Below are 26,409 nucleotides of genomic sequence, written 5' to 3' on the forward strand. Positions count from 1 at the left end.
TTCAAGCACAGCTGGAAGTGATGAAGATAAAGTACTTGTCCTTTACCTTATAGCTCTCTGCTGTCTGAATGATGTCTCCCATTGACGTTGATAGCTGCTGTCTCTCTGACTGCAAGAACTTCACCTCTTCTCTAAGTGACTGTGCCTAAGTGCAAAGAAAGATATGAACCCTTGTTACTTCTACCAGTGATTGGACCCGAAGACAACCTTCTGTGAATGGAAAAGGGGGGGGGGAATTTCACTAACTCTCACCTCCCCTGAAACTTCCCACGCTACCTCCTACCTGGTTTCCTCTGGAGCAGATTTTCACAGTGTGCAGTGAAGCCAGGACCCAAGAGCGACCCACTCCCTGAGCTCACCAAACACCAAATCCCAGCCCTCATTAGCAAGCTACCGAGTTCCATGTACTGTAGATTTGAAGCTCTTTGCCACAGAGAAGCACTATTCAGCATGAGGACTATATTGTGTTAGAATTCCTGCTCCATGATTGCAGTCATGGGATTGTTATCTTTCACATGACGGTGTATGTTTTGACTCCACAGAGTGGGAAGTGACAGAGACAGGATGTTTGTGTTACTGTGTTCCGTGAAGTGGGACTATTGTCCTTTGTTCTTTCTCTTTGCTGTCTGATGCTAGAGAGAGAGGGAGCCATGTTGCAGTGCTCCATGTGTGCTTATACGCAAATAAAGTAGATTAGCCAAAATGCTGAGTTGCTGAGGTCTGTTACGCATGATGCGCAAACTCTGCAGATCCCTAAGTGTGCCGGTGTCGGTTGGCATCGGTCGCTGTGATGTTCGGGCTGAAGAAAGCTTTTGAAGCTCCCAAACGATTGACCAGGAGGGAGAGAACATGCCAGTCGGGCATGTGTCTCTGCCAGGGTCCTACTCGAGTGTAGGCTGAGCTCCTGATATATTGACCCTCAGTCAGCCACTCCCCTGAGGGCAATATGGAAGCAGTGAGCATGGCTGCTGCATGAATACACAAACATACACTCCCCACACATGGATGTTTACCACATACAAACATCAGAGTGGCAGTCACTGAGCATTCGTTTCCTTAGTCATAGATACACTATTTCACACACATGTATACAGAATCAGCACTTCCGGCATTCCTGACACATGTTGGGTTGGCTGGAAACATTACTTTTTTTAACTCTGCACAGAAGGATCTGTGCTGGCAAAAGACAGCCTGGAGTGAGGGGGAAAATGCTGCCTTTCACTCTTAAATGTATACTCACTGCTCTTTAGAGATCAAACGGAGTAGTTTATATCCTGAACAGGCGATAAAACCCCCTCAGATCAGGAGATAAAGCAGCAGGGGCTCAAATCAGGCCACTTCCTGTGGCTTGGCAGACAAGATGCAGCGCACAGGTCGTGGGTTAGTCATTTGTGCCATAAAGAGAATGCGGAACAGCAAATCCAACCTTCCTCACAGCTCCCAGTACATTTCCAAGCACAATTCAAAGTGTTGGTGTTGACCTTTAAAGCCCTAAACAGCCTTGGCCCAGTATACCTGAAGGAGCGTTTCCACCCCCATTGTTCTGCCCAGACACTGAGGTCCAGCACCAAGGGCCTTCTGGTGGTTCCCTCACTGCGAGAAGCAAAGCTACAGGGAACCAGGCAGAGGGCCTTCTCAGTAGTGGCGCCCGCCCTGTGGAACGCCCTCCCACCAGATGTCAAAGAGATAAACAACTACTTTACATTTAGAAGACATCTGAAGGCAGCCCTGTTCAGGGACGTTTTTAATGTGTGACATTTTAATGTATTTTTAATCTTTGTTGGAAGCCACCCAGAGTGGCTGAGGAAACCCAGTCAGATGGGTGGGGTACAAATAATATTTTAAAAATATTATTATTATTATTATTATTATTATTATTATTATTATTATTTTGTGTATTTACTGTAAAATGCATGGCAACTCCACATGTAGAATTGTGTCCATGTCCCTTTTCCCCATGTAAGTACTGCCATGCAGGAAAAAAATGAGATGTATGAAACAGCCATTTGGCAAAGACCAAAACCTCTCAAGTCAACGCTGAATCTACCTGCCCTGAGCTTTATAATTTCCATCTTCTCCGGCTCATATGCATCCAGTCCTCTAAAGTAGGCAGACATTTTGTCAAAACTGAAACTAAAGACTGTGGTTAGATGAGAATGGAGGCTACCAAAGTGCCACCAGCCCATTAACAATCACAAATGAGAAAACTTTGGAACCATCCTACTCGGAACAACTTAAAAGCAGGCCTAAAAAGACCTGTGTGGCCCCAGAAACACGCCCACAAACATCTCACGAGGAATAGGTACAAAACATATGGAACTTGATTCCAGTTACCTCTTTCCTGCTGCATTCCAGTTCTTTCCTTAATTTCACGGCAACAGCTTTAATTTTATTTCCTTTTTCTTCTTTCTCTTTCAGTTGTCTTTCCAAATTCACTGAATGAACAAACAAAACCTATTTTAAAATGTGAAGACAAAAACTTCTTTCTGAAATAAGAACTAATTGATTAATATCAGCTTCATTATATTCATTAAGCAATTAAGAAATGCTTATAAATCACAATAAAAATGGTCACATCCCGTAAAGGTAAAGGTAAAGGTAGCCCTGACCATTAGGTCCAGTCGTGGCCAACTCTGGGGTTGTGGAGCTCATCTCGCTGTATAGGCCGAGGGAGCCGGCGTACAGCTTCCGGGTCATGTGGCCGGCATGACAAAGCCGCTTCTGGCGAACCAGAGCAGCACACGGAAACGCTGTTTACCTTCCCACCGGAGTGGTACCTATTTATCTACTTGCACTTTGACGTGCTTTCAAACTGCTAGGCTGGCAGGAGCAGGGACCGAGCAATGGGAGCTCACCCCGTCGTGGGGATTTGAACCGCCGACCTTCTGATCGACAAGTCCTCTTGCTCTGTCAGATCCCATAGCAAGATCTATTTACACACCACCTCATACAAATTAACCCAAACATCGTTCATATGTTTTCTTTTCTTTTTAAAAATAGAAGCCATACATTTCAGGATTCGAAAGCAGCCTGAAAATCGAGGACTCACAGACTGAACACCCTATTTTGTCTTTATCAGAGCAAAGTATCTCCAGAAGATGCAACTTACTTAGGTTGCAGATTTGTGAGATGAGACGGAAACAAACATTACTCAATAATTATTTACACAGCAGCAAACCTGGTTAAAAAATATATATATATACCCATTTTTTCTGCTTCTGATAACTGCTGGTCATCTTTAGCAGAAGACTCCTCGACAGAAGCCTGCATTGCAAACACAATAAATTAGATGGATAGCTTGAGCCTATCACTGAATGCAACTCATCTAAACTAAGAGAGACAGAGCTTGTCCCGGAAATGCCCTCTGAGAAGCACTCATTGATGCAATTTTCTCTCCAAACAGTAGAGCAGCGACACAGATGTCTGCTGCTGCTTGGTGGTGGGGTTCCCAGAGATAAAGCAAAGTGACCTGTGGTCTCACTGTGACATCACAATGGAAGCTGTTGAGGCTGATTCCTTCATTCTGCTTTGCTCGGTGTAACACTGGACTCCTAAGTGTTAACAGGAGTTCCTAGTTACATCTGCTATTTTTCTCTATAGGATAAAGACAAGCAGATAAAACTAGGAAAGGCTCCAGTAAGAATGATATCACTTTTTAAGATCCAGCAATACATGTATTTTCTAATTAAAAATGGCACCATTGGTTTTTCCCGGATCCTTTTCCTCCTCAGACCAGCTATTTTATTTATTTACTTATTAATATTTCTTTACTGCCCTATGAGCAGAACTCTTTGGGCAACAAGTTTCTTCTTGATAAGGCAATGACAGAGCATCCCTGAAGCATTATTCACTTGCAACAACCATCTAGCTTCACTGCTTTATCACCTCTAAAGTGTCTCAAAGTGAAGAATACTAGAAGTCTTGAAGACCCTAGCTCACTTTCATTTTCCAGAATTTTGGGGGGAATCAATAAAAAACATAGAAGTTTCACCCCTGACTACTTAACACAATCTTAAAATGCATTTAGTGGCACAAGACTAAATTTAATGGCAACAAGATCAAATTAGCAGCCACTCTTAAAAGAATAGTTTTCAAGAGTTGTTGTGAACTCAGGGATAATTAATCTTCAGAACACAAATCCAACCCATAACCCAGGTTCCACATCTATAAATGCTTATATCTGGGGATGAAAGGAGGAAGCACACTTTCACGCAAGAGTTGTGTTTACTGCATGTACCACAACACTGTTGTACAGGCAGTAGACAAGTCTATCACGCAAAGTATGAAATCATCCTCACCAACCTCACAAGAGATATGAAGAGTTCAAGTTTCGTGGCATTTCTTTTGCATGTAAGAGCAAAAGATTGTAACCAAAGAATTTCACAATTCCCACTACTTTCCCAAATTCTGTTCTAAAGAGGCTTGGGGGATAAATGGGAGCAATTCAATAATAAAACCCTAACCTTTAGCAAAGAAAGCTCAGCCTGCACGTTTCTGACTTCTGTTTCTTTTTGCTCAAGGATTAAGCTTAATTTTTTCCGCTCCTCTTCTTGATCTTTTATTTTGCTTTCACAGAGTGCATGCTTTTCAGAGAGATCTTCCATACTAACTAAAATATCTTGGTTCTCATTCCTGAGTTTTTCACTGGCGTGTTTCAGCTCCTGGATATCTAGTTGCAGGGCTTCTTTTTCAGAAACAGCCCCTTCCAACTCTTCTCTTAACAGGAGTTTTTCATTTTCATAATCGTCCAAAAGAGATCTGAGTTCCAGGCAACGGGCTGCATTTTCTTCCTGCAGCCTCTGCATTTCCTCCCGTAGAAGAACGTTTTCATCCTTTTGTGAGTTCAGACTTTGTATCTCTTGCTTCATTTTTGCAAATAATTCATTCGCAGTTTGCAGCAGACCGGCTACATCTTCACCTTCATTTTCTTCTGGGTTTCTGGAGCCCATCTGCTCAAGGAGGCTACAGAGCTGACTCATGACAAGAGATCTGAAAGCCTTTTCTTCCTCAAGTACCTTAGTCAAATGGTCTTTCTCTTCACAGACTGTTTGCAATTTCGTTTCTAAATTATCTGCTTTCTCTTGAGACACAATCCAGCCCCGCTTTTCAGATGCAATGCTTCCCAGCTCTTTCCCTGCTTGGTCCCTGTCTTCCTTGAGCTTGTTATTTTCGTCATGTAGACTCGCTACTTCAGATGAGAGGTGCACTTTATCTTGCCGAAGAGCTTCAATCTGCTGTTCCAATTCCCCCAGCTTCAGTTGGTTCTCTTCTTTTTCCACTTTCAGTTTCACCATCAACTCCTCTACCTGTTGCTCCAATTCACTGTTGCATAAGCTAAGAGCCTCAACTCGTTGCTGATGTTCCTCAGCTGCTGCCTTCTCCTCTTTGCATTTCCCCTGGAGGCTTTCTATCATCTCAGCAGAGCATTTCAGTTTGTCAAGGATGCTATCGTTCTGTGCTGAAAGCTCACTCTCCTTCTCTTCCAGTTCTTTCACTGCAGCCTCTCTTTGATGAAGAGAAGCAACAAGTTTCTCATTCTCTTCCTGGAGAGTCCCTATTTTATGCCTTAGCTCTTCCAGCTCCTCGAGTTTGGAGGAAAGTTGTTCTGTATGTTCCCGGAGCTGATTTACACTCTCAAGGAGAACATCCTTTTCACTGAAAGCAGCTCTAAGCTTTTTCTGTAGTTCATCAACATCTGAAGCTTGCTGCTGTTTCATGGATGCAAATTCTCTGCTTATCTTCCCAGCTGATTCCCCCAATTCAGTTTGAAAGGTTTCCATCGTTTCACGCAAGCTCTCGTAACTAGCAATTGCATCTTCTTTCTCCTGTAGGTGCTTCCGACATTGTTCTTTAAGATCCACTATCTCAAGAGCCAATGACTGATTTTCTCTCTCTAAACTTAATGATACTGATTGTTTAAGCTCACAAATTTCCCTTCTATGCTTTTCTAACAGTTCTTCAATTTCCAGGCTATTTTCTTTTACAGTCTTTTCGTGTTGTTCTGTTACTGCCTTCAACTCCGATTTTAGTTTTTCAACTACGCCACAGTGATCCTCTTTGGCAAGCTGCAGTTCGTTAATTTTGAACTCCAAATCTTCTTTTTCGTGGAAGAATTCATCCTGTGCATGCTGGATTTCCACTTCCAGTTTCATCTTAACATTGTTCATGTAGGTTAACTCATCTTGTAATATACTGTGTTGAGATTCCAGTTCTTTTAAAGCATTTTCTAAATGTCTGGTCTTTTCTGCCATTTCCGTTTCCAACTGTACATTTCCAGTTTCTAAGCTGTCTACATCTTTCGTTAGAGTTTGCCTTATGTATTCCAGTTCACGCTCATATTTCTCTTTACAAGCACGCAATTCATCCTGCATGTCCCTCTCTTTTACCCTGTATTGCTCTATCAAGTTCTGCTTTAGCTGATCTGCCTTATTTTGCTCCTCTTCACATGCCTTGACAGCGGTTTCAAGCTGACATGTCAACTCAGACACCTCCTTTTGGTGAGCAGTCCTCTGTTTACCTAGTTCTTCATCTAATCTATCCATTTCCCTTTGGTAACACTGAGAATTACTTTCAATGACATCTTGCAGTTTGGCAGTTTCCTCCTTCTTACCCTCAATGGAAGCTTCCAACTGTTTCTTCAGATTCAGTATTTGTTCCTCATAGGCAGCCTTAGTCTGATGGACCTCTTCCTGTAGCCTTTTAATTTCTTCGTGGATATTACTCTGGCAATTAAGCTGTTCTGTGAGCTGCTCTTGTTTGCTCCGTTCTGCAAGCAGTTCCTTTTGCAAGGTGGCAATAGTTTCATCATATTTGGACTGTGTTGCTATGGTTTCATTCTTAAGACCTTCGATTTCCTTCAGGTGGTCAGTGTTCAACTGTGCAAACTTCTTCTGCAATTCTCCTTCCTTAGCGAGAGCAGCCTAATGATAAAATATTCAGAGCATATATGCATATCTTAATCATTTTGTAAGTATATGCCCAATTTACAGCACTTAAAATATCAAAATGAAACCAAAACCCACCCAATACCCATCCTCATTCCCCAACCCCATCTGACAGAGGAAAGAATCTAAGAATAAAGACAGACACAAAAACATGTATAGGAGATCTGCACAACTGGCGTTACTTCATCAACATCTGCCTTCCCATCCAAGCTGAAAACACATTTCCTCAATTAAAAGCAAAATACAAATCTGACCTATTACAAAATAGGATTTCAAAGGTTGCACAAGATTTACTCAGTCTGCTTAAATAAAATATATATTTAATCTACTTTATTGCTCTCCACTCCATTCACAAAACTGAGCATGCAACTTCCAACTTAAGTAACTGTGTGCCTTACATCTAATGGCAGTTGTCATCTCTTAACTGACATGCATACCAGAAAAAGCAGAACACATTTCACAGACAAAAATAATTTAAACCATATTTTGTTCTTGGCGGCAAGATATACTTCTGAGAGATTTCTAAAATGGGAAACTTGAGAGGCCTTATAAATGAGAAGTGTTTCAATTGTTTAATGTTTTGGCAGTATCTTAATTCTCCATCTGCTGGGAATAACACTTGTGCCACCTCACATGTCTAGGTACTGGCAAGTGCTCTGGTTAAAAAAGAAAAGATGTTTAAAGCAATTTCCAATAAAAGGTTGAGAGATTAGTAAGCCTTACTGCAACAGAACCATTGGCCCACAGATAGCTAATGTGATGCTCTCCAGTTGCTGCTGGACTACAACTTTATCATCCCTGGCCACTGGTTGTGATGGCTGGGGCTGATGGGTGTTTTAGTCTTGCAACATCTGGATGGTACCACATTAGATACCCCCAGCCTATTGAATATCTCTTCCCCAGAGAATACACTCGTATCTGCTGTGCCTCCCTGTTTTAGGATCAAGGAAAGGGGCAGTGCATGACACTTGTGAACTTGGAATAGAAACAAAAGGGATTAAAAGACAGGAAAGGCTCTCTTTGACAGAAATATATTAAATAAGCTAGAATTAGGGAGTACCTCTGCTTCTTGTTGCCTTTTCACGTTTTCTTTTTTCAGAGCTAGACACTGCTGCTGGATTTCAGCTTTCTCCAGAAGAACAACATCCAGCCTCTCTGTGAGGGCCTAATTTTAAGAAGGACAGAGCATGAAGGAAGAACGCACTTCACTATAAACAAAAACACAAGAGGAACTGTATTTCTTTAAGATGTTGAAAGCTGGTTCATTTTTTAATTGACATTTGCTTCCTGTGCCACAGAATAAATGGAGACTGAGAGTTCTTCAGCTGCACTCAATGGGCTAAATTATTAACCCACTTCAGAACCAAACCCAGAGTTTGATCATGTGTCAGAATCATGGGCTTGATCCTCAGGCTCCATTTACATTAAAACCATACAGAGATATTCACTCTAAAGTTAACTGAGATATAATTTATTGTCTGGAAAGTCATCCTTAGACAGAAAGCATTGTTAAATCAATCAGAACCTGACCAGGGATATGCTCCTGGCTCTGTCTGGGGCAGTTCTGGCGCTACTAATAAGTGTGGTAAAATCTAATAACATTGTTTGAAAACACATCCATATCTGAATACACAACATGGTTAACCTAACTATGCTCTGAAATTTTCTTTATCTGAAGCTTAACTAATGAATTTACTGCACTGATCTAGGAGAGGGGAACAGACATGGGTATGAGATTATTATAACAATCATGTTATTACTTATTGGCTGTGCTTAATGCTTACAGTCATGTGACTGAGCATCAGATTATCATTTCCCCCTCTTCTTAGGTGTAACCACGAGAAGACTTAAAAGTTTTCACTGTCATTTTCAGCTAATTACAGTTTAGTGGTACGTCCAAACCCTAAACTGTGGTTAATCTTAACGGTACTTTACTGAAATAAGCCAGCTTGAAAGAGTTTGGTTTCAAGCATTGCACTAAACTGTGGTTAATGGAATGGAATTGAAAGCTCCCAATTTCCTCTGGTGTGGGTCAGGGGAGATGGGAGTGCATAAGTCCAAGGCTTATGAACGTAATACTAAACCACAGTTAAGCTTACGATCAAACCAAGCTTTCAGTTGCTCACTATCATTAAGATGACCGGTAAATCCTGCAACAGGCAATTATAGTTTGAGGAACACTTGTAGCAAATTGATTTTCAAATCTCATGAGATGAGAAGCAGCCCACTTTAGGAGGAAATCCTAAAAAGGATAATTTTCAATAAAACACAATGCCCTGCATTTTAACTCATAGGTAAATAACCTGCCAGACAGCTGAGAAAAGGAGTCTCACTGGTATGACACAGGCAGAGCTTATTTCCTTTTAACCAAAACATGCATTTACTGGAAATGAAAAGCCCTTGCACAATATATAATGCGTTAAGATTACAATCCTACCACCACCAGTCTGTGTTGATGGCTGGGGGCATTAAGAACTGTGTGTAGTTGTCTCTCTGCTGCCAGTGGAGGTTCTGCCTTGGCTTCACCCAGACATGCAGAAAGCTACTGCTGGGGATCCTTCTGCCAGTGGTAGGCAAATGGAAAGCCCCAAGAAAGTGTTCCATTTTCAGGATCGAAAGCACTGCAGATTCCCCAATGGCCCTGGTTCTCAGCTTCCTCCCCAGTTACATCAGCCTGGAGCTGGCTAAGTGAAAAGTTACAATAAACTGCCCCCATATTCCACTCAAACTGGTATGAGCTGGCAGGGCTTGGGAAGCTGCAACAGTTCTGCCACCCTACCAGCCTCAGGAGTGTTTGGTAAGTTATGCGTTCCCACCTGAAGAATATCATCAGTTCCTCCAGCAGCAGGTTTTGTTTTCATTTCTTCAATCTCTTTCTCCAGTTCTAAGGGGAAACAGTGTTTTCTCTGAATAAGGATAATTCATTCATTTCATATATTATTCGACTTTTCTGCAACCCCAAAGTTTCTTCTATACAGCTAATTTGGTTTATTCATGGTCATTATTACGCCTAACATCAGCAGGAACAGATCCAAGCCTGGCGGATATTCACGCCATTTCCCCAGGATTTCTGAAAGCTTTTTGGGGTCTCACGACTCTTATTTGTTGCTGCTAATGGTACTGGTGGGCCTTTTTTGGGACTATACGCTTCATGCAGTCTGCCATGCTGTTTTAAAATAAATGAAAATGAAAACCAACATCAGTAGGGAGGTACCTGAACATCGGGATTTCACTTTCTGTACGTGCATCATTTGCTTCTTTGCAAATTTGATAAGATCTTCTCTGGGTAAAGTATCCAGCTGCAAAATTAATAAATAACGTTCTAAAATAGCAGTTAAGGGTATTGAACTTCAGAACATCAAGCTAACTTTTAATGCTTGCCCTATTTCATTCTACCAGAAGAAGCTTCACAAAGAACTCTGGAGTTTGCAAAGCATCCTGCAAATGTCTGATTCAACATTAGCAGGGGCTGAATGTATTTGTCTCCACCAGACCTACAGTGGGATAACCCTTTCAGAACAGAAGCAGTAAAAGAGAATTAGGCACTCAGCCCTGAAAAACGCTAGGCAACACAGCCTACAGTACCACAGTAACTGTGCACTTGCTATGTTATTCTGTAAAGATGGGATCTCAAATTACTATTCTGGCTCTTTACAGCTCGAAAAGCAGTGAGGATAGCATCACCTACACTGATTTGCTAAGCAAAAAACTAGTCCACGTTAGCCAAGGGGAGATGCCAGCTCTCATAGGCTCAAGGTTAGGAAGATGGAACCTAAATTACTGCAGAATAATGATTTCCAAACACATTTTCAGTTTATCTGAAGTAATTTCAAAAGGAGTCTACATATAAACATATTGGAGGGATGCCAAATAAAAAAATGGCTGAACATCTTCAAACACATCAAAATATTAGGCTTGCCATACAGATGAAGCTCAGGAGGAACTATAGACTAAATTGCTGAACACTATAGAAAGCACAACCTTTAACAAGGTTTGTTACATAAATGAGCAATAAGGAAATGAAAACCAAATATTTGAAGCATTTTTCAGAGGGCTGGTAGGTACATTTGTTTCCTGCAATAGCTGCCAGCTGTACTTGCTAAATAAACCTTTGCTGCATACAAAGATTACTTTTTAATGGCTGCAGTGACTTCACTTTCTGCAAATAAAGCAGAGCCAGTTCTTACATTTGAAAATGCAACATTTTTTAATGCCACCTACAGACAGACCTCCTTTTGTCGATCTATTACTACTGGAACAAATTATATTTATAAGGAAACCTTACCTTTGACTTGCCTGTTGTGGATGTGGAAGGTGACGCTGCCATTTCTTGACCACTATCTTGCAGCTGAAACAAACAAAATTACAGATAAAAGCCTGATGCATGCAATCCATTTTGTTATTTGTTTCTCCATCCCTACACTACCATTCCACCCCAAAGTGTATTCAAAGAAACGTACAGCAATAAAGAGACCATTTAAATCAATAACACTATTAAAGCAGATGGATATTAATAAAAAAGCAGAACATAATAGGCAAATAAAAAGGCCACTACTGCACAATCCCAGGTTAGCACACACAGAATTGCTTAAAGAGCAATTCAATACCTTAATCCATTAAGTATTAAGTCCTCAGTGGAGCTTACTCCTTTCAAAGTGTTTAGTAGTTTTCTGGGACCTGATAAGCTATTGGCTAGATGACAGGCATCTCTTGATGACAGCCTAGATGTCAGGGTGTATGGTATTCTGCCTCACCTGGATCAAGTAAAAAGGAGGCGAGTTGAGTGGGTGTCAAAAGTATGTTAATGGAACACCACCCTAAATTGCCAGATGACTAATAACACGGGCCTTCATGTTCATGTTAAACAGCTTGGGATTATTAGAAAAAATGTGTAGAATAGTTTACAACTTAATCTAAAGGGATACTTTTTATTTCTTTTTTTAATATTAATTTTTATTAGTTTTCAAATTTTAACAAATCCATCTAAATTATTTAAATTTAACACATTTTTTTCCAAAAAATAATTAAGTTTCCCACTCCTGTTGCAAGCATATGTCCATTACATTCCTGATGTTACCGCTTCATTCTTCTTTAATCACCTGCTCAACCTTCTACTAGTTTTAATCCACTTCCATCGCCATCCAATCTTGTTACCTTGTAATCAGCACCATTGATGTTTCCAAAACATACAAACATCCATTTTTGCATGCAGAAAGGGATACTTTTTATTTGTAATCTCAGGAATGAACAGATAGTTGTGTGTTTATGCTAACCATTAACAACCATTCAGTATATAAACAGGGCATTCATATTTTCTAATACTTCATGACAACGCGAAGAATAAAAATGTTTCCAAGGCCTAGTCACTACAATTACAAAGCTACCTTTGCTAAAAGAAGATGTAGTTTATGCACCCTGTTTCATTCCAGTGTTCGAAAGCTGAATTCATAGTGCCAGCAGATGTTTAGGGCAATGTTCGAAACTCCCATTGTTCTAGGTGCATTTTGCGACAGGGAATTTAATTGGTGCGAGCAGTTTCTGAGCCTAAGAGTTCAGACTAAAACTGTGAAGTGGAAGGAAAGGACCTTTTTCTGCCTCCCCACTTCCAGCTACTCTCTGAAGACTGGGGAAGGGACCCTGTTAAGAATATTAGGGGGGTAGGCAGGGGAAGGACGAGCCTATGTGGAAAATGAACATAATATTTCAGCTGCAGTTCATTCATTTTCAGCTTTGTATTCTTGTTATAAAAAGCACGCCTAGACATTCCGTTGCTGCACCCATAACCTAGGTTTAAGGTTGAATTTAGCTCCTAGTTTTCATATCTCACTTTCCAACACTGGTTTAGGGCTGCCATCTCTTTTCAGCCCTCATTCTGTGTCTTTTAACAGCAGTCTGGCACACTGAGGCTTACCAAATAAATGTTCCTAGCACAGACATAAAGTGATGGGAATTACACTCAGCATCCATACAGTGCTTTATGGTGTTCACTGTGCTTCATACACATCTCCTCAGTAATCTTTTTTCCATACTGTGGATCTATAGGAGTGTGTTTGTTTGTTGCTAAGAGAGCCTTTACACTTACCTAAAATCACCTAAGGTTCAAAATAATTTTTAAAAACCACCACACACTAAACCAAGTTCCTCTACTTGCACTCTCTCAGACACTGTACCATACGCTTGACCGATTTGACTTCCGCGTATATCAGGCTGCTGCTTTAAAAGCGAAGCAGCAGAGGCCAATACGGAGTTCATAGCCTTACATATACCACATTTGGAGAAGGGGGTCAAACCTGATTAAGAGGTGCAATTCTACTCAGGTGTGCTTAGAGGTAAGCCCCTTATTCCTGGAATTTCCAGGATTCTGGTCCTAGCATCCAACCAATATTGTTAGGTTTTGGAGGTCCAGCTCTGAGGGCCTTCTGGCAGTTCCCTCACTGCGAGAAGTGAGGTTACATGGTACCAGACACAGGACCTTCTCGGTAGTGGTGCCCGCCCTGTGGAACGCCCTCCCATTAGATGTCAAGGAAATAAACAACTACAGTCATGCCTCGGGTTACAGATGCTTCAGGTTGTGCAGCGCGCTGAACCCGGAAGTACTGGAATGGGTTACTTCTGGATTTCGACACTTGCACATGCGCAGAAGCACTAAATTGTGCTTTGCACATGCGCACCAAATCACGACCGGCACATGCGCAGGCGGGGGCACTGCGGGTTGCAAATGTGCTTCCTGCACGAATCACGTTGGCAACCCGAGTGTCCACTGTACCTGACTTTTAGAAGACATTTGAAGGCAACTCTGTTTAGGGACGTTTTTAATGTTTGGTGTTTTTAATATTCTGTTGGGAGTCGTCCAGAGGGGCTGGAGAAATTCAACCAGATGGGCGGGGTATAATAAATAATAATAATAATAATAAATAATTATTATTATTATTATTAGTGCGACTCCTGTGTTGGGGGGGGGGGAAGAGACCCGTCTGAACAGGGGTGGTTTGGGTAAGATGCCCACCTATCACGCACGATCTAGCTGAGATCTAGCTGAGGAGGGTTGGACTAGATGCCCCTCGGGGGTCCCTTCCAATTCTACGGTTCTATGAGATTCCATGCCCCTGGCAAAAGCAGGAGACGAAGCCAAACCAGGCAGCCCTCACCACAAACCCCGGGTTAGCCTCATCCCCTCGCTAACCCTCCACTTGGGAAACGGGGAGAACCCGCAAGTGGCGGAGGCGGAGGTCCCTCTATGAATGAGGGCTGAGGAGGGGGAAGCCCAGGGCCCACGTCCGCCGTTTCCCCCCACCCCTCGAGTCCTTCTCCCCGGTTTACCTCCATTGCGACGGAGGGAAAGCGAAGCTCGTTTGCTCCCTCAGCGCCTCAGCTGGCAAGCACTTCCGCCTTCGTCACCGGCTCTCCCACCGCGCGCGCTTCTGACGTCAGCGAAACGAGGAAGGGCTCGACCAGAGTGACGGCTCCCCTCCTCTTCTTGGGTCGCCGTGGCAACCGGCCCGGCCAGGCTCTCTTCTCTCCCTGCGCCTCTCGCCTGCCTCCTCTCAAGCCACGCCCCCTTCCCCCACGAGTTCTTTTCCTCTTTCATGACAGTGAAGAGGAAATACCAGGGGGAGAGGGGGCGGGCGGGCGGAAATCAGCATCAACACCGTCCCTGAAAGACTTGGCTGTACAGTTTTTAAAAGAATAAATAAATCTCCCACTAACCTCTTCAGTTGCTCATATTTGCTTATTTCAAAGTCCTTTTGATTCTTGGAATGGATCAGACCGCGAACGCACTTTTTAATTTATTTATTAAGTTTTTAGTGAAGATTTTCCTGCGCTGCAAAACAAACAAATAAGCGGGGGAAAGCACATCTTTCGTCTCCTAGAGTCTTTCCCGCAGTTCGTTCACATGTGCGGTGGCCGTGCTTGCTCTTTGGGTAAAAGCGGGTGGAAAATAAACAATGAGCTGTTGCAGTCATGCCGTGGAACAAGGTGGAGCAATGATCGCCTTAACAAAAAAAAGCCCACATTAAGTGTACAGCACAGTAGATTAAAAAGCGTATAATGGGCGGGGGGCGGGATATGGGACCACAGAAGGGTCAAAGCGCAGCTCTAAGGGTTACAAGGAGCTTTGTCCCACAGTACTGTATAATATAATATTAGGGACGTGGGTGGCGCTGTGGGTTAAATCACAGAGCCTAGGACTTGCTGATCAGAAGGTTGGTGGTTCGAATCCCCGCGACGGGGTGCGCTCCTGTTTCTCAGTCCCTGCTCCTAGCAGTTCGAAAGCACATCAAAGTGCAAGTAGATAAATAGGTACCGCTCCGGTGGGAAGGTAAACGGCGTTTCCATGCGCTGCTCTAGTTCACCAGAAGCGGCTTAGTCATGTTGGCCACATGACCCGGAAGCTGTACGTCGGTTCCCTTGGCCAGTAAAACAAGATGAGCGCCGCAATCCCAGAGTCGGTCACGACTGGACGTAATGGTCAGGGGTCCCTTTACCTTTACCTTATAACATTAATGCTTGCTCGCATCCTAACAGTGGCGTAGCGTGGGTTGTCAGCACCCGGGGCAAGGCAAGTAATTTGCACCCCCTAACCCATAGATTTGCGCCCCCTAACCCGTGGATTTGTGCCCCCTAACCCTAACCCCCAGATGTTGCGCCCGGTGTGGCCGGGCCCCCCTGCACCCCCCCTGCTACGCCACTGCATCCTAAGCATATCTTCTCTTCCGTGTGTTGATTTTTGATGATGATAAAACCTGATGCCTTGTGCCAGAAATGCAGGATGCTGCCTCACACCTCATCACACCTTTGGGGTACCCTAGCTCAGCATTGCCTACCCCCAGGCTTTGCCGACCTGGTCCCTGCAAATGTCCTGGTTCCCACAATGTCTTGCAAATGTGCCTGTTGAGCTCCCCTCTCCCACACCTGTCAAAGCAAATGTTTGTGTAGACTAAGGTTACAAGATGTCCCCGATTTACAAAACAGTCCCCATACAAAATCCATTGAAGTTGAAAAGTGTCTCCAGATTCATTGGGGGGGGGGGGGAATCTGGTAACCTTAGTGTAGACATTGGTGTTGGTGGGTGTTCTCCCCTATTCTATTTAACCCCCATCTCTGGAGTTCAGTGTTGGGAGTGCAGATAAATGGAAAGAACTGGACGGGGCTCAAGAGGAGAGGGGGTTATGAGTGTGCATGTGCACCTGGCATGAGATGTTATGTACTGAAGTTCTCACCCTGGGCCAGCAGGGGATACTGTAGATAGTTATGTAAATAAGGGATCGAAAGTGACGTTCAGTGATTGGATATGTTATGTACTGAGTCGAATAGGATCCAAACTGCAGCAGTCTGATTGGTCCTAGAACAATAGGCTCCAAAAGGCAGCAGTCTGATTGGTCCTAGAACAATAGGCTCCAAAAGGCAGCAGTCTGATTGGTCCTAGAACAATGCAGCAGTATGATTGGTTAGCAGGAACCACCCAATCATGCTCCAGATAGAAGTGAATCCACAACCTGATTGGCTTACAGTAGAATTCCGGAATTAGCCAATCATGTGCAGCCCATTGTGTAAATAATGTATATAAAGCAGATACTCTGAGGGGACATTCATTCATTCCTCCTCACCACTATGAGCTGAATAAAGAGCATGAAATCACTTTGCGACTCTGAGTATATTTCAGGATAGTTTAAGAAATTTGTTACAGTTACATTGTACTGGAGCTCTATATAAGCAGCCTGACTGAACCCTTCAGTTCAGTTCTGGCCTGGCCTGTGAATAAACAAGAGCTGTTTGAAGAATCGCTGTGTCGTCTGATATGTTCACCCACAACTTAAAAGTGGGGCTGCAGAAGTGAGCAGACCGAGCATATGTCCTGCCATCTCTGCCACAACGAGCAACTGCTATATGACCTTTTGTTCTTCCTGAGCAAGTCCGAGGAGGAGAGGACAAAAACTGAGCAAGGGAGACAGGGGTGCTGAGAGACAGGAGTGAATACTGGACATAGGATATATTTATTTCATTTGAAGTGGAGTGGAGAATGGATGGATCATTTCAACGAGAAACAGGTGAGGTGGGGCTGCCTCAGAAGCAGAAGAGAATAAACTGCTGGATTGGGAAACTCTCAATCCGATTCCAGCGTTGTTTTTCATTCTGCCTCCAGGAGAGTCTCTCCCCTGAAATAAACCAGTTGGGAACCCTAGGAATTGGCGCAAGAAATCACTTTGTATATGAAAAAGAATGAAGGGATGAAAGGATCCTCTTTTCACTCCAAGGATAAACCTTTTCAAACTTCTGCTTTACACACACACACAATTTACTCCCCAAATTTTGTGTTAGAGACTGAGAGAGTGGGATGTCAATCAGCATAGCTCCATCTTCAATTCACATTTTAGGTTGAAATGATTGCCACAATATACTTTATATTGAAGAAGATAATGAAGACCAGCAAGTATAAAAGGAATTGTACAAGAAAGTGTGATGGATTAAGACTTTTGCAGTGCAATCCTAAGCATGTCGACTCAGAATTAAGCCATACCGAGTTTAATCAGGCTTGCTGTCAGGCAAATGTGTATTCTATAAGGTTGTGTTTTTAATAATGTAATGTACTAAGAGGATAATAGAGTTTACACTGTTCCTGCTTAAAGTTCCATGCGGAAAGTCAGAGAAGTTCCTGCCATGTTCTTTTTATACTCTGCATCAAATTTCTCATTTTGTGCCACAGTAAAATGGTTCTTCCAGTCCCCAACAGTTCCTAGAGCAGAGAAAGCCAAAGACAGACAACATTCAGTTTCACTTAAAAAAATTAATTCTACTGTTCAAAGGTCACAAATTTGAAAGATACTAGCAAAACCCCCCACAACTATTGGGAACAAACTACCATTAAAGGTAAAGGTAAAGGTCCTCTGACAGTTAAGTCCAGTCTCGAACGACTCGGGGGTTGCAGCGCTCATCTCGCTTTACTGGCTGAGGGAGCCGGTGTTTGTCCACAGACAGTTTTTCCGGGTTATGTGGAAAAACCAGAGCAGCGCACGGAAACACTGTTTGCCTTCCCACCGGAGCGGTACCTATTTATCTACTTGCACTTTGACATGCTTTCAAACTGCTAGGTTGGCAGGAGCAGGGACCAAGCAACGGGAGCTCACCCTGTCACGGGGATTCGAACCGCCGACCTTCTGATCGGCAAGCCCTAGGCTCAGTGGTTTAGACCACAGCGCCACAAAGGAAAAATGATTTAATCCTGGAAAACAGGAGTATTACTAGGCCTTTAAAAAAACTCAGGGCACAGTCCCCAACACACACCTTCATATGCTTGGAGAGAACTGCTGCTTATGTACATATTAAAGCTAAAGCAAGTCTTGTTAGACATCTAATACAGCTCCTCTCTCTCAAGTGCAGTTCTGCCTCCCCACACCATCTAGCTACTATTGCATGTGCTTACAAGTCTTCTGTCCTCATTCAATACCACCAGCACAGGAAACTCTCAATTTAGGCGCCTCCAAATGATGGGTGATCACACACACACTCACGGCACCAAACCCAAAAGTATCCCCCAAGATGTAATTAAAAGGGGCAGAACAGGTTGGAGCATGGCGGAACAGGCTTACGCATGCTCTGCTGATGTGTGCTAGGGTCTGGAACAGAACCTCCCTACAAAAAGAGGATTGCCTGTACACACAATATCCAGCAAGCACAGATCAACACACCACTAGAGAACAGATAAAGCTGGCCTGTGATTGGAGTCCCACTGAATTGGACCCAGCCAAGCATTCCAAAAAAGGTTTTTCAAAAGGAGGGGAAAGGGCAGGAGATCAGGACCATAGTGCAAAAGACTCAGGCCTTCTGCTCCCTGAGCAGCACCCCTGTAGAAAAAACAATGACCCCTGCCCCCAGTAGTACCTTTTCTCATGAATGGTGAGATTGAATGGTCCAGGATCTTTGGAGGCAAAAAGGTGTAGTTTGCCATAGGATTATTTTTCATGACTTCGAATTGTGTGTAATGGATTATTTTATCTAGAACCTCCTTTTCCAAGTCCTTCTCCAGGAAGTTCAGGATCTTCTGAATTTCACACCTTGGATTCTGTGGAAAGGGAGGGAATGAAATCCAGGAATTAACCAAGAATAGGAAAATAAACCAATTGTTAACCAACAATGCAATCCTGCACATGTTTACTATACGAAGTCAATCTTAGCTTTGAATCCCTGTAGTCTAGTGTTAACTCGTTTGTGGTCTGAAGCCAAAAAATAAACACTCACTTCTTTTATATCTTCATAGAAGAGGTAAAGAATCCGGTACTTATTTTTCGCTTCCCACCAGCCTTTTACATGATCATACCAGGAACCCCAGAGCACTAAGGGATAAAAATGAATTAAACAGCTTAAGGAAGAATTTCATATCACAGACTAAAGAGACTATAAACTTAAACAAGGCCATGTTACAGATTTACAAAATATATGTCAGCTTGTTCACGACAGAAGAAAATTCACTGGGGCCAAACAGTTCCATGACTACAATGACAGGAAATACAATGACAATTTAAAATAAATAAATAAATAAATAGTTAATTTTTTCCCAGGTCTTGGTTAGACAACACTGATTCAGGGGACTAAGCTGGATAACTGCTATGATCAGAGTTTGTTATGATGGAACAACTGTCAAATCACACCCAAACTCAGAACATTTAACGTGCTCAAGCTTCACAACTTTTTCCTAAATAAAAAAGATAATTGCCTCAACATCAAGACTGTAGCAAAATGGACCAAGGGGCACATTCCCTTCTGGAATGAAGAACAGGCAGGAGATTTCCTAAACAGGATGCCTTCTGCTCCACTCCTCCCAGCTTCCTCCCTTGGCTCATAAATCAATCCCATCTAAAACAGATTGCGCTCTTATTCCCAGATCAGAAGCTAGTCTTATATGCAGCAGCAGCAGCAGCTTGTCTGAATGAAGCTCGAGTCTGTTTTCCCCCTTCTAACTAGAAAGGAGCCATGTGCAGTGTTTGGCAAAAAGTTTTTAACTTCCCATTATCAGTTTGCTACTTGAATTTAAAATACATAGACAAATGATTGAGTTCTTTGAAAAACGAAATGTAGAAATCATGGCACAAAGCATTCCGTTCACCTTTTCCATCCATGTATTTCTGAAAAAATTCTTCCCATGTTCCTGGCTGAGGCATCATTTGATTCATTCTGTGGAAGTGATAAAAAGACACTAGATTGTCTTTGGCATTTCTTGCCACGTAGATGACCTGCGGTGGGTATAGAAGTGAGAAGATACCATTATTCGCCAGTGGAGAAAGTGCAAGTGCACTTTCATAATACTAGAACACAGGACCGTCCAGTGAAGTTCGATTTTGGAAGACTCAGGAGGACAGGCAGAAGAAAATGCCTCTTCACAACCGTGCATAGTTAAATGATGGCAGTTGCTCCCACCAGGTGCAGTGATGGCCCGCCAGCTTTGACAACTTCAAAAGGGGTCTAGACAAATTCATGGAGGTTTAGGCTATCAATGGATGGTATCCCATATTAGAGGCTGTATGTCTCTGAATACTTGTCTCTGGGGAACAACAGCAGGAGAGGACTATTGTTATTATTTCCTGTTCTCGGGCTTCTATAGGCATCTGGATGAGAACAGGATGTTAGACCAGATAGGCCTTTTGGTTTGATCCAACATGGCTCTTCTTATGTTCTTAAACATGAATTAGATCATTTTACTGGTACCTGTCTCATGTTCCCCTATATTGCCTCCAAGTGTCCCTATTTCCCAGGGACAGTTCTGGATTTACAGAAGCCATCCCAATTTCTTATTTAGTCCTGGAATGTCCTGCTTTTCCTTAGGACATCCCTATTTTCATCAGAGGGTATGCAGCCCCCGAGCCAAGGAGATAAGTAACTATACAGCCTTTAGAAGACATGTGAAGGCAGCCCTGTATAGGCAAGTTTATTTTTTTAAAATGCTTAATTATGTTTTATATACAGTGGTACCTCTGGTTAAGAACTTAATTCGTTCCAGAGGTCCGTTCTTAACCTGAGGTACCACTTTAGCTAATGTGGCCTCCCGCTGCTGCTGCTTCTGCGCCGCTGCCACACAATTTCTGTTCTCATCCTGAGGTAAAGCTCTTAACCCGAGGTATTATTTCTGGGTTAGCGGAGTCTGTAACCTGAAGCGTTTGTAACCCAAAGCGTTTGTAACCCGAGGTACCACTGTATGTTGAAAGCTGCCCAGAATGACTGGGGCAACGTAGTCAGATGCACAGGGTATAAGTAATAACGTTATTGTTGTTATTCTTGCTGTTATTGAATAGGGCATCCCTGTTTTCCTTGGAGAAATGTTGGCGGGTATGAGAGAAAGAAAAAAGGGAAAGAGGACAATAGCACTGAGACTGAAAGGGACACAGAGGCCTGACCTGCTCTCTATGAGAATCCAGTGCTATGGCATTGGGGAACCATATTGGGAAACCTAATAGAGAAGTAGGATATGTTGGAGTGTTAATGATGTGCCCCCCTCTTATGCTCAGCCGCTGTATATATTTGTAAATAAATTCTGATTTTACAGAAACACCATCAGTGTCCAGTGACTTCATTCAGAGGAAACCAACTCCAAGGCATGCACTGGAATCTCTGAAAGCTCTCCCTACTCATAGATTGGGATACAATATTCTAGAAACCTGCCAGTATTCTATTCAGCTGCAATTCAACTGCAAGCAAAATATTTATTAATTCGTTCCTTATATTTCTATCATGCCTTTCCTCCAAGGAAGTCAAGGAGACATCTGTGGTTTTCCCTCCATTTTATCCTCACACAACCCTGTGGAGGTAAGTTAGGCTGAGATACAGTAGCTGCCCCCCAAGGTCTCTCAGTAAGCGTCACAACTGTGTGGAGATCTCTGAACCCAATCCTAGTATGACACTATCCTGCTTGGCAAGCTTCCTGCCCGACCCATTACCTTACAGTTTTGTTCCCAGAACGACGGAGGCACCAGTTGTACAGGAAGATGGGTTTTCAGTGTTCGTGGTGAGGGCATGGCTTCAGCTTTATCCAAGCCTGAGAAACAAGCTGTTGTTATTCAACAGTATGCTTTAACTTTATCCATCCAAGGACTACAGGACTACAGACCAGACTTTCCAATGCTAATGTTTTGCTAGATCTTAGCTTAGTGGAAAACATAAATGTTTATCTCCTTTCAGTGTCCTTGGGGCTTTGCCTTCAGGGGCTTTGAAAAAAAATGATCTCATATCTTCCTCTAGTCTCAGAATGTCTGGAACATTCAGAGTCATCCTAGCCACTGATGACTTTACGGCTAATTTGACCCTCCTCTTAGGACAATTTGTTCAATGCTTTTCTATTTTTCTCTTTTCATTCATATCTTTATTCTATTTCATGATATATGTTTTTTTGATTTTGTTTTTTGATAAATTTTTCAAAGCAAAAAACAACAACAGTACGACTTTGGGAAGAAGAAGATGGAGCAATTTTCTTCTTTTGGCAGTTAAGACGAGTGACAAGAAAAGACAATATGCACTGACTTCTTAACAGTCCTTTTCTGACACTCACTTTGCCTCTTTCAGAATGAAATATGACATTCCAGCAAATAATCCTGGATCATATTAGCCACTCCATTTTCTTTAGGAACACTTTCATAATATGGATATTATTTTGAATTTCTTAGCAATATTTTATCTGATAACTTTACACAAGTTGACCTGCAGATCTGTAGCTTACCAGAGGGCAAATTCTTGTGCAGCACCCATTCGATAAAAGGTTGCCGATCGTACGTGGAAGCACGCTGGCATTTCTCAATGTCGCCGTCACATTGGATCATGTCTACAATCTCCTGTGTCCATGTTGTACCTGATAATAAGAAACAAAAGAAGAGTTTGGTCTTGTGGCAAAAGATTTACAAGTTCATAATTTTTCATGGACTGGAGCCAGAAAATATTAGAGTCCACATTACACACATCTCCCATCTAAAAGGAACGGATGGTTTGGCTAGCTCAATGCTGATTGTTGTTGTTGTTTAGTCGTTTAGTCGTGTCCGACTCTTCGTGACTCCATGGACCAGTTCATGCCAGGTACTCCTGCACTGCCTCCCGCAGCTTGGTCAAATTCATGTTAGTACTTTCGAGAACACTGTCCAACCATCTCGTCCTCTGCCGTCCCCTTCTCCTTGTGCCCTCCATCTTTCCCAACATCAGGGTCTTTTCCAGGGAGCCTTCTCTTCTCATGAGGGGGCCAAAGTATTGGAGTCTCAGCTTCAGGATCTGTCCTTCCAGGGAGCACTCAGGGCTGATTTCCTTCAGAATGGATAGGTTTGATCTTCTTGCAGTCCATGGGACTCTCAAGAGTCTCCTCCAGCACCATAATTCAAAAGCATCAGTTCTTTGACAGTCAGCCTTCTTTATGGTCCAGCTCTCACTTCCATACATCGCTACTGGGAAAACCATAGCTTTAACTATACGGACCTTTGTCGAGCAAATAGCAACAAATTTTGCTTTTAGATAAATATAAATTGAGGGCATCAAGGATACATTTGTCAACTGAGAGTGAAGAATGCATAAGGAATATACGTTAACTTTAAAGCTATGTCCCCCACCCTATAATGCAAGAAAATCCTTATGAACCTTATGACCTACTACCAGGAAGGTGTGACCTTCCTCACATGCCTGCTGCTTGTAGCGGTCATTGGTATCCAGTTCTGGTTATTTCCCTGTGTATACTGTCCATGTACACATATCCTTCATGAGGGGCAGACTACACATTTCACACTTGTATTTATAACAGCAGTCCAACGCCCCCCTTTTAAAGTTGAAAAGGTTATATGGGAGAGGTTATGGGGTGGAGGAAGGAAAAGCAGCAGAGGAAGATTTTTGTTGGGATTTGAAACATGCATTTGCAAAAATAGTATAGGCTATAAAGTTTGAAAGCTTCCGCATTATGCATTGGCTTACAGATCCTCAACTCTTTCATGTTCAGCCTGAATTTGTCTGGGTCATTAAATGTTATCTTTTGAACCCTTTGAAGGTCCAACAACATTATGTGCTTTTAGTGACAAGCAATCATAAGGCGCATCACTATGAATCATACTACCATCTACTGAAAGCAGGCATTTCATGGGCAACATCCACATTCGTTATAAACAATAGGTCCTGTTTGCAAACCCATGAGTCACAAATGCATTAACAGAGATTTTAAAATATGGTACAATGGGAACAATCCACTAGGAGGTTCTGAACTCCTTTAAAATGTTTATGGGTCTTCTTGAGCAAGATAATTTTCTGGTGTGTTGCATCCAATCGATGCAAAGGTCTAGTGGAAACAACTGCAAGCCTTGGGTCACATTATGTGCCTGGTAAGTCAAAGGTGCCTAAGTAGCACCCCCTATCTTTCCTGCTTGCATACTCACCTGCCTTTGCATAGGTTGCTATAAGCAGGTCATCAGGTTTGGCTTGGAAAGCCCAGATTTTATGCCACTTTTCACAGATCTCCTTTGTAAGAGGAATCCCTTCCACCTCACCAACTTCAGATCGTTTCACATCCCAGTCCAGCTTCAGTTCTTCCATCTTTTCCAAAGGCATGGAGAAGGCACACTTCAGCAATTGCTTTGCTTTCCTTTAAAGAAGAATATTACTTTATACCTGGGACCTGGGCCAAGAACCAGCTGAAGTGGCAGCCAGCACCACCAAGAAGTGTGGCTGCATCAACTTCCTCACTTAAGCTCCTCCTACAATACCTACCTACCATCCATCCATCCTTATTTAGCCTGTCTGTAGCTACACCTGTCTGTAGCTCCACTCCTTCAAAGCTTCTCCTGCTTGCTCCTTGCCATTCTGTGCCTCAAAGCCCACCTGTCCTCCATGATCATTAAATGGAGCTCCATGCTCTGAGGTAACATATTGCTGAGTACCAGATGCTGGGGACAAAGCGCAGGGCCAGGCCTTTGTGCTTTGCTTGAGTCAATTGGTTGGCTAATGTGGAGACATATGGGTCTTATCCCCTGAATTACTCCTTTGCACCTGCGTCTGATACTGCAGTATAACATCAGTTTTGCAGAATAATGTTGAGGCTCAAGTAAATTGCCCAAGACCACGCCAACTAAGTTCAAGCCATACACCGGGCCTCAAAGCACCACACTTCTAATTTCCCAGTCAAATAGACCGGGACATTTTTGATAGTGTTGGATATAGAACATTGCTTGTTTCTTCACAGAACTCAGAGGCATTGGGCTGGATTCAACTAAACGAGTGTGCTAGGTGAAGCCAATCCAATGTCTCCTGTTAGTGCAGTGGGGCCTTTAAACTCCCATCGCCTCCCTCTTATTCACTCTGTGGGGGCTGGAAGAACCTCCAGAACAACACACAAGGGGAGGAGAGGTGGATTGTTCCACCTGGAAAGCAGAAATGGTTGTTTTGATGGAGCAACAGAAATAGTATGATGAAGATGAATTCCCCTCATAGGTAGAAACAACATAAATACAATGTATGAAACTGCCTTATGCCAAACTGTTGGTCCATTGAACCTAGCATTTCCTGATCTGACTGGCAGCATCCCTCCAGAGAATGAGACAGTGGATCTCTCCCATCATCTAGTATTTAATCCCTTTAACTGGAGATGCCAAATATTGAACCTAGCAAACATTCTGCACCCAAGGCATATGCTCTGAGACTGCGCTATGGCCCCTCATCTCTGCCACAGCCAGATACTCACAACACAAATTGGAAGAGGGATTGGGAGTTTCTCTTAAATACCTTGTACACTTTCCACTCAGCTGGATGTCTTGGCACTGTAAAGGGGATGTAGTCTTCTTCTCAAAGCGAGGTATTGCTCTGAACCTTGGAGCTACAAGAAAAATCCACGTCCTTGGAAACTGCCTGTTGGTGGCACAACTGTGGGATAGAGTACAGTACTCTTCCCTCCCAACAGGGACACAGGAGTAGTGTGAGGATTTGGATAGAACTTAAATTTCCCTTGCAAATGGGGAAATAAAAGGAGGTGGAACAGGAGGTGGAGAAGAAGGTGTTTCAGAAAGAGCCAATAGCAAGAGAGGTGTCGTGTGCTGTAGCTTTTTGAACCTTGCTCTTCATCTTCATGGGATAACGCCCCAAATGGAAATATTTCACACAAATGGCGACTTCAGACTCCTCTCCATTTCTTGCCAGTATTTCATTTCAAATTGAATTATTGCTAATAGTGCAAATTTCAAATTAACTTACACCCTCATCTTAAACATATAACTACTGATCTTAAACTTATGGTGCTCTTAACTAAAAACGGCAACCCTAAATCTGCTTAGCAGGCGGTTAGAACATGATGCAGCAGAAGTCAATCACTGTGCAGCAAAATCCTAAGCAATATTCATTCAGACATCTCAATAAGTTAAATGGTCTGAACTAACCAATAAGGGAGATCAAGACTGCAGCCTTAATGTTTGGTTGATTTCAGCAAGGGAGATTTAAGCACATGGAGAATTTTTCCTCTGAAATTAAT

At 42.8% G+C, this 26,409-nt stretch overlaps 2 protein-coding genes across 2 annotated transcripts in view; both read right to left on the minus strand.

Annotated features, from left to right (window-relative positions):
* Positions 1 to 14,354, minus strand: part of GCC2 (GRIP and coiled-coil domain containing 2) — a 31,920-nt gene extending 17,566 nt beyond the window's left edge. The window contains exons 1-9 of the mRNA XM_081907493.1: positions 14,265 to 14,354; positions 11,230 to 11,292; positions 10,159 to 10,243; positions 9,761 to 9,828; positions 8,005 to 8,109; positions 4,464 to 6,920; positions 3,204 to 3,264; positions 2,335 to 2,435; positions 47 to 145 (exon numbers count right to left, since the gene is read on the minus strand). Coding sequence (XP_081763619.1) covers positions 47 to 145; positions 2,335 to 2,435; positions 3,204 to 3,264; positions 4,464 to 6,920; positions 8,005 to 8,109; positions 9,761 to 9,828; positions 10,159 to 10,243; positions 11,230 to 11,292; positions 14,265 to 14,270 — 3,045 coding nt within the window. The 5' untranslated portion in view covers positions 14,271 to 14,354. The remainder of the gene's footprint in view (positions 1 to 46; positions 146 to 2,334; positions 2,436 to 3,203; positions 3,265 to 4,463; positions 6,921 to 8,004; positions 8,110 to 9,760; positions 9,829 to 10,158; positions 10,244 to 11,229; positions 11,293 to 14,264) is intronic.
* A 3,141-nt stretch (positions 14,355 to 17,495) lies between these two features.
* LOC309367841 (sulfotransferase 1C1-like) lies at positions 17,496 to 25,884 on the minus strand. The gene is made up of 8 exons (XM_081907475.1): positions 25,671 to 25,884; positions 24,329 to 24,534; positions 22,648 to 22,776; positions 21,872 to 21,969; positions 20,047 to 20,173; positions 19,182 to 19,276; positions 18,825 to 19,005; positions 17,496 to 17,679 (listed from the first exon to the last, which is right to left on the minus strand). Exons 2-8 carry the CDS (start codon positions 24,498 to 24,500, stop codon positions 17,567 to 17,569), a joined length of 915 nt encoding a protein of 304 aa, XP_081763601.1. The 5' UTR covers positions 24,501 to 24,534; positions 25,671 to 25,884; the 3' UTR covers positions 17,496 to 17,566.
* Positions 25,885 to 26,409: the final 525 nt, after the last annotated feature.

This window comes from Podarcis melisellensis (genome assembly GCF_964234715.1).
Source record: "Podarcis melisellensis genome assembly, chromosome: 4".
NCBI lineage: Eukaryota > Metazoa > Chordata > Lepidosauria > Squamata > Lacertidae > Podarcis > Podarcis melisellensis.

Excerpts from the sequence above, each read along its gene's own strand:
- LOC309367841 (XM_081907475.1), bottom strand. The coding sequence starts at position 24,500 with ATGCCTTTGGAAAAGATGGAAGAACTGAAGCTGGACTGGGATGTGAAA. Across the intron at positions 22,777-24,328 it reads AGCAACCTATGCAAAGGCAG|GTACAACATGGACACAGGAG; the intron begins GTGAGTATGCAA and ends TCTTATTATCAG. Across the intron at positions 20,174-21,871 it reads TCTGGGAACAAAACTGTAAG|GTCATCTACGTGGCAAGAAA; the intron begins GTAATGGGTCGG and ends TACCCACCGCAG.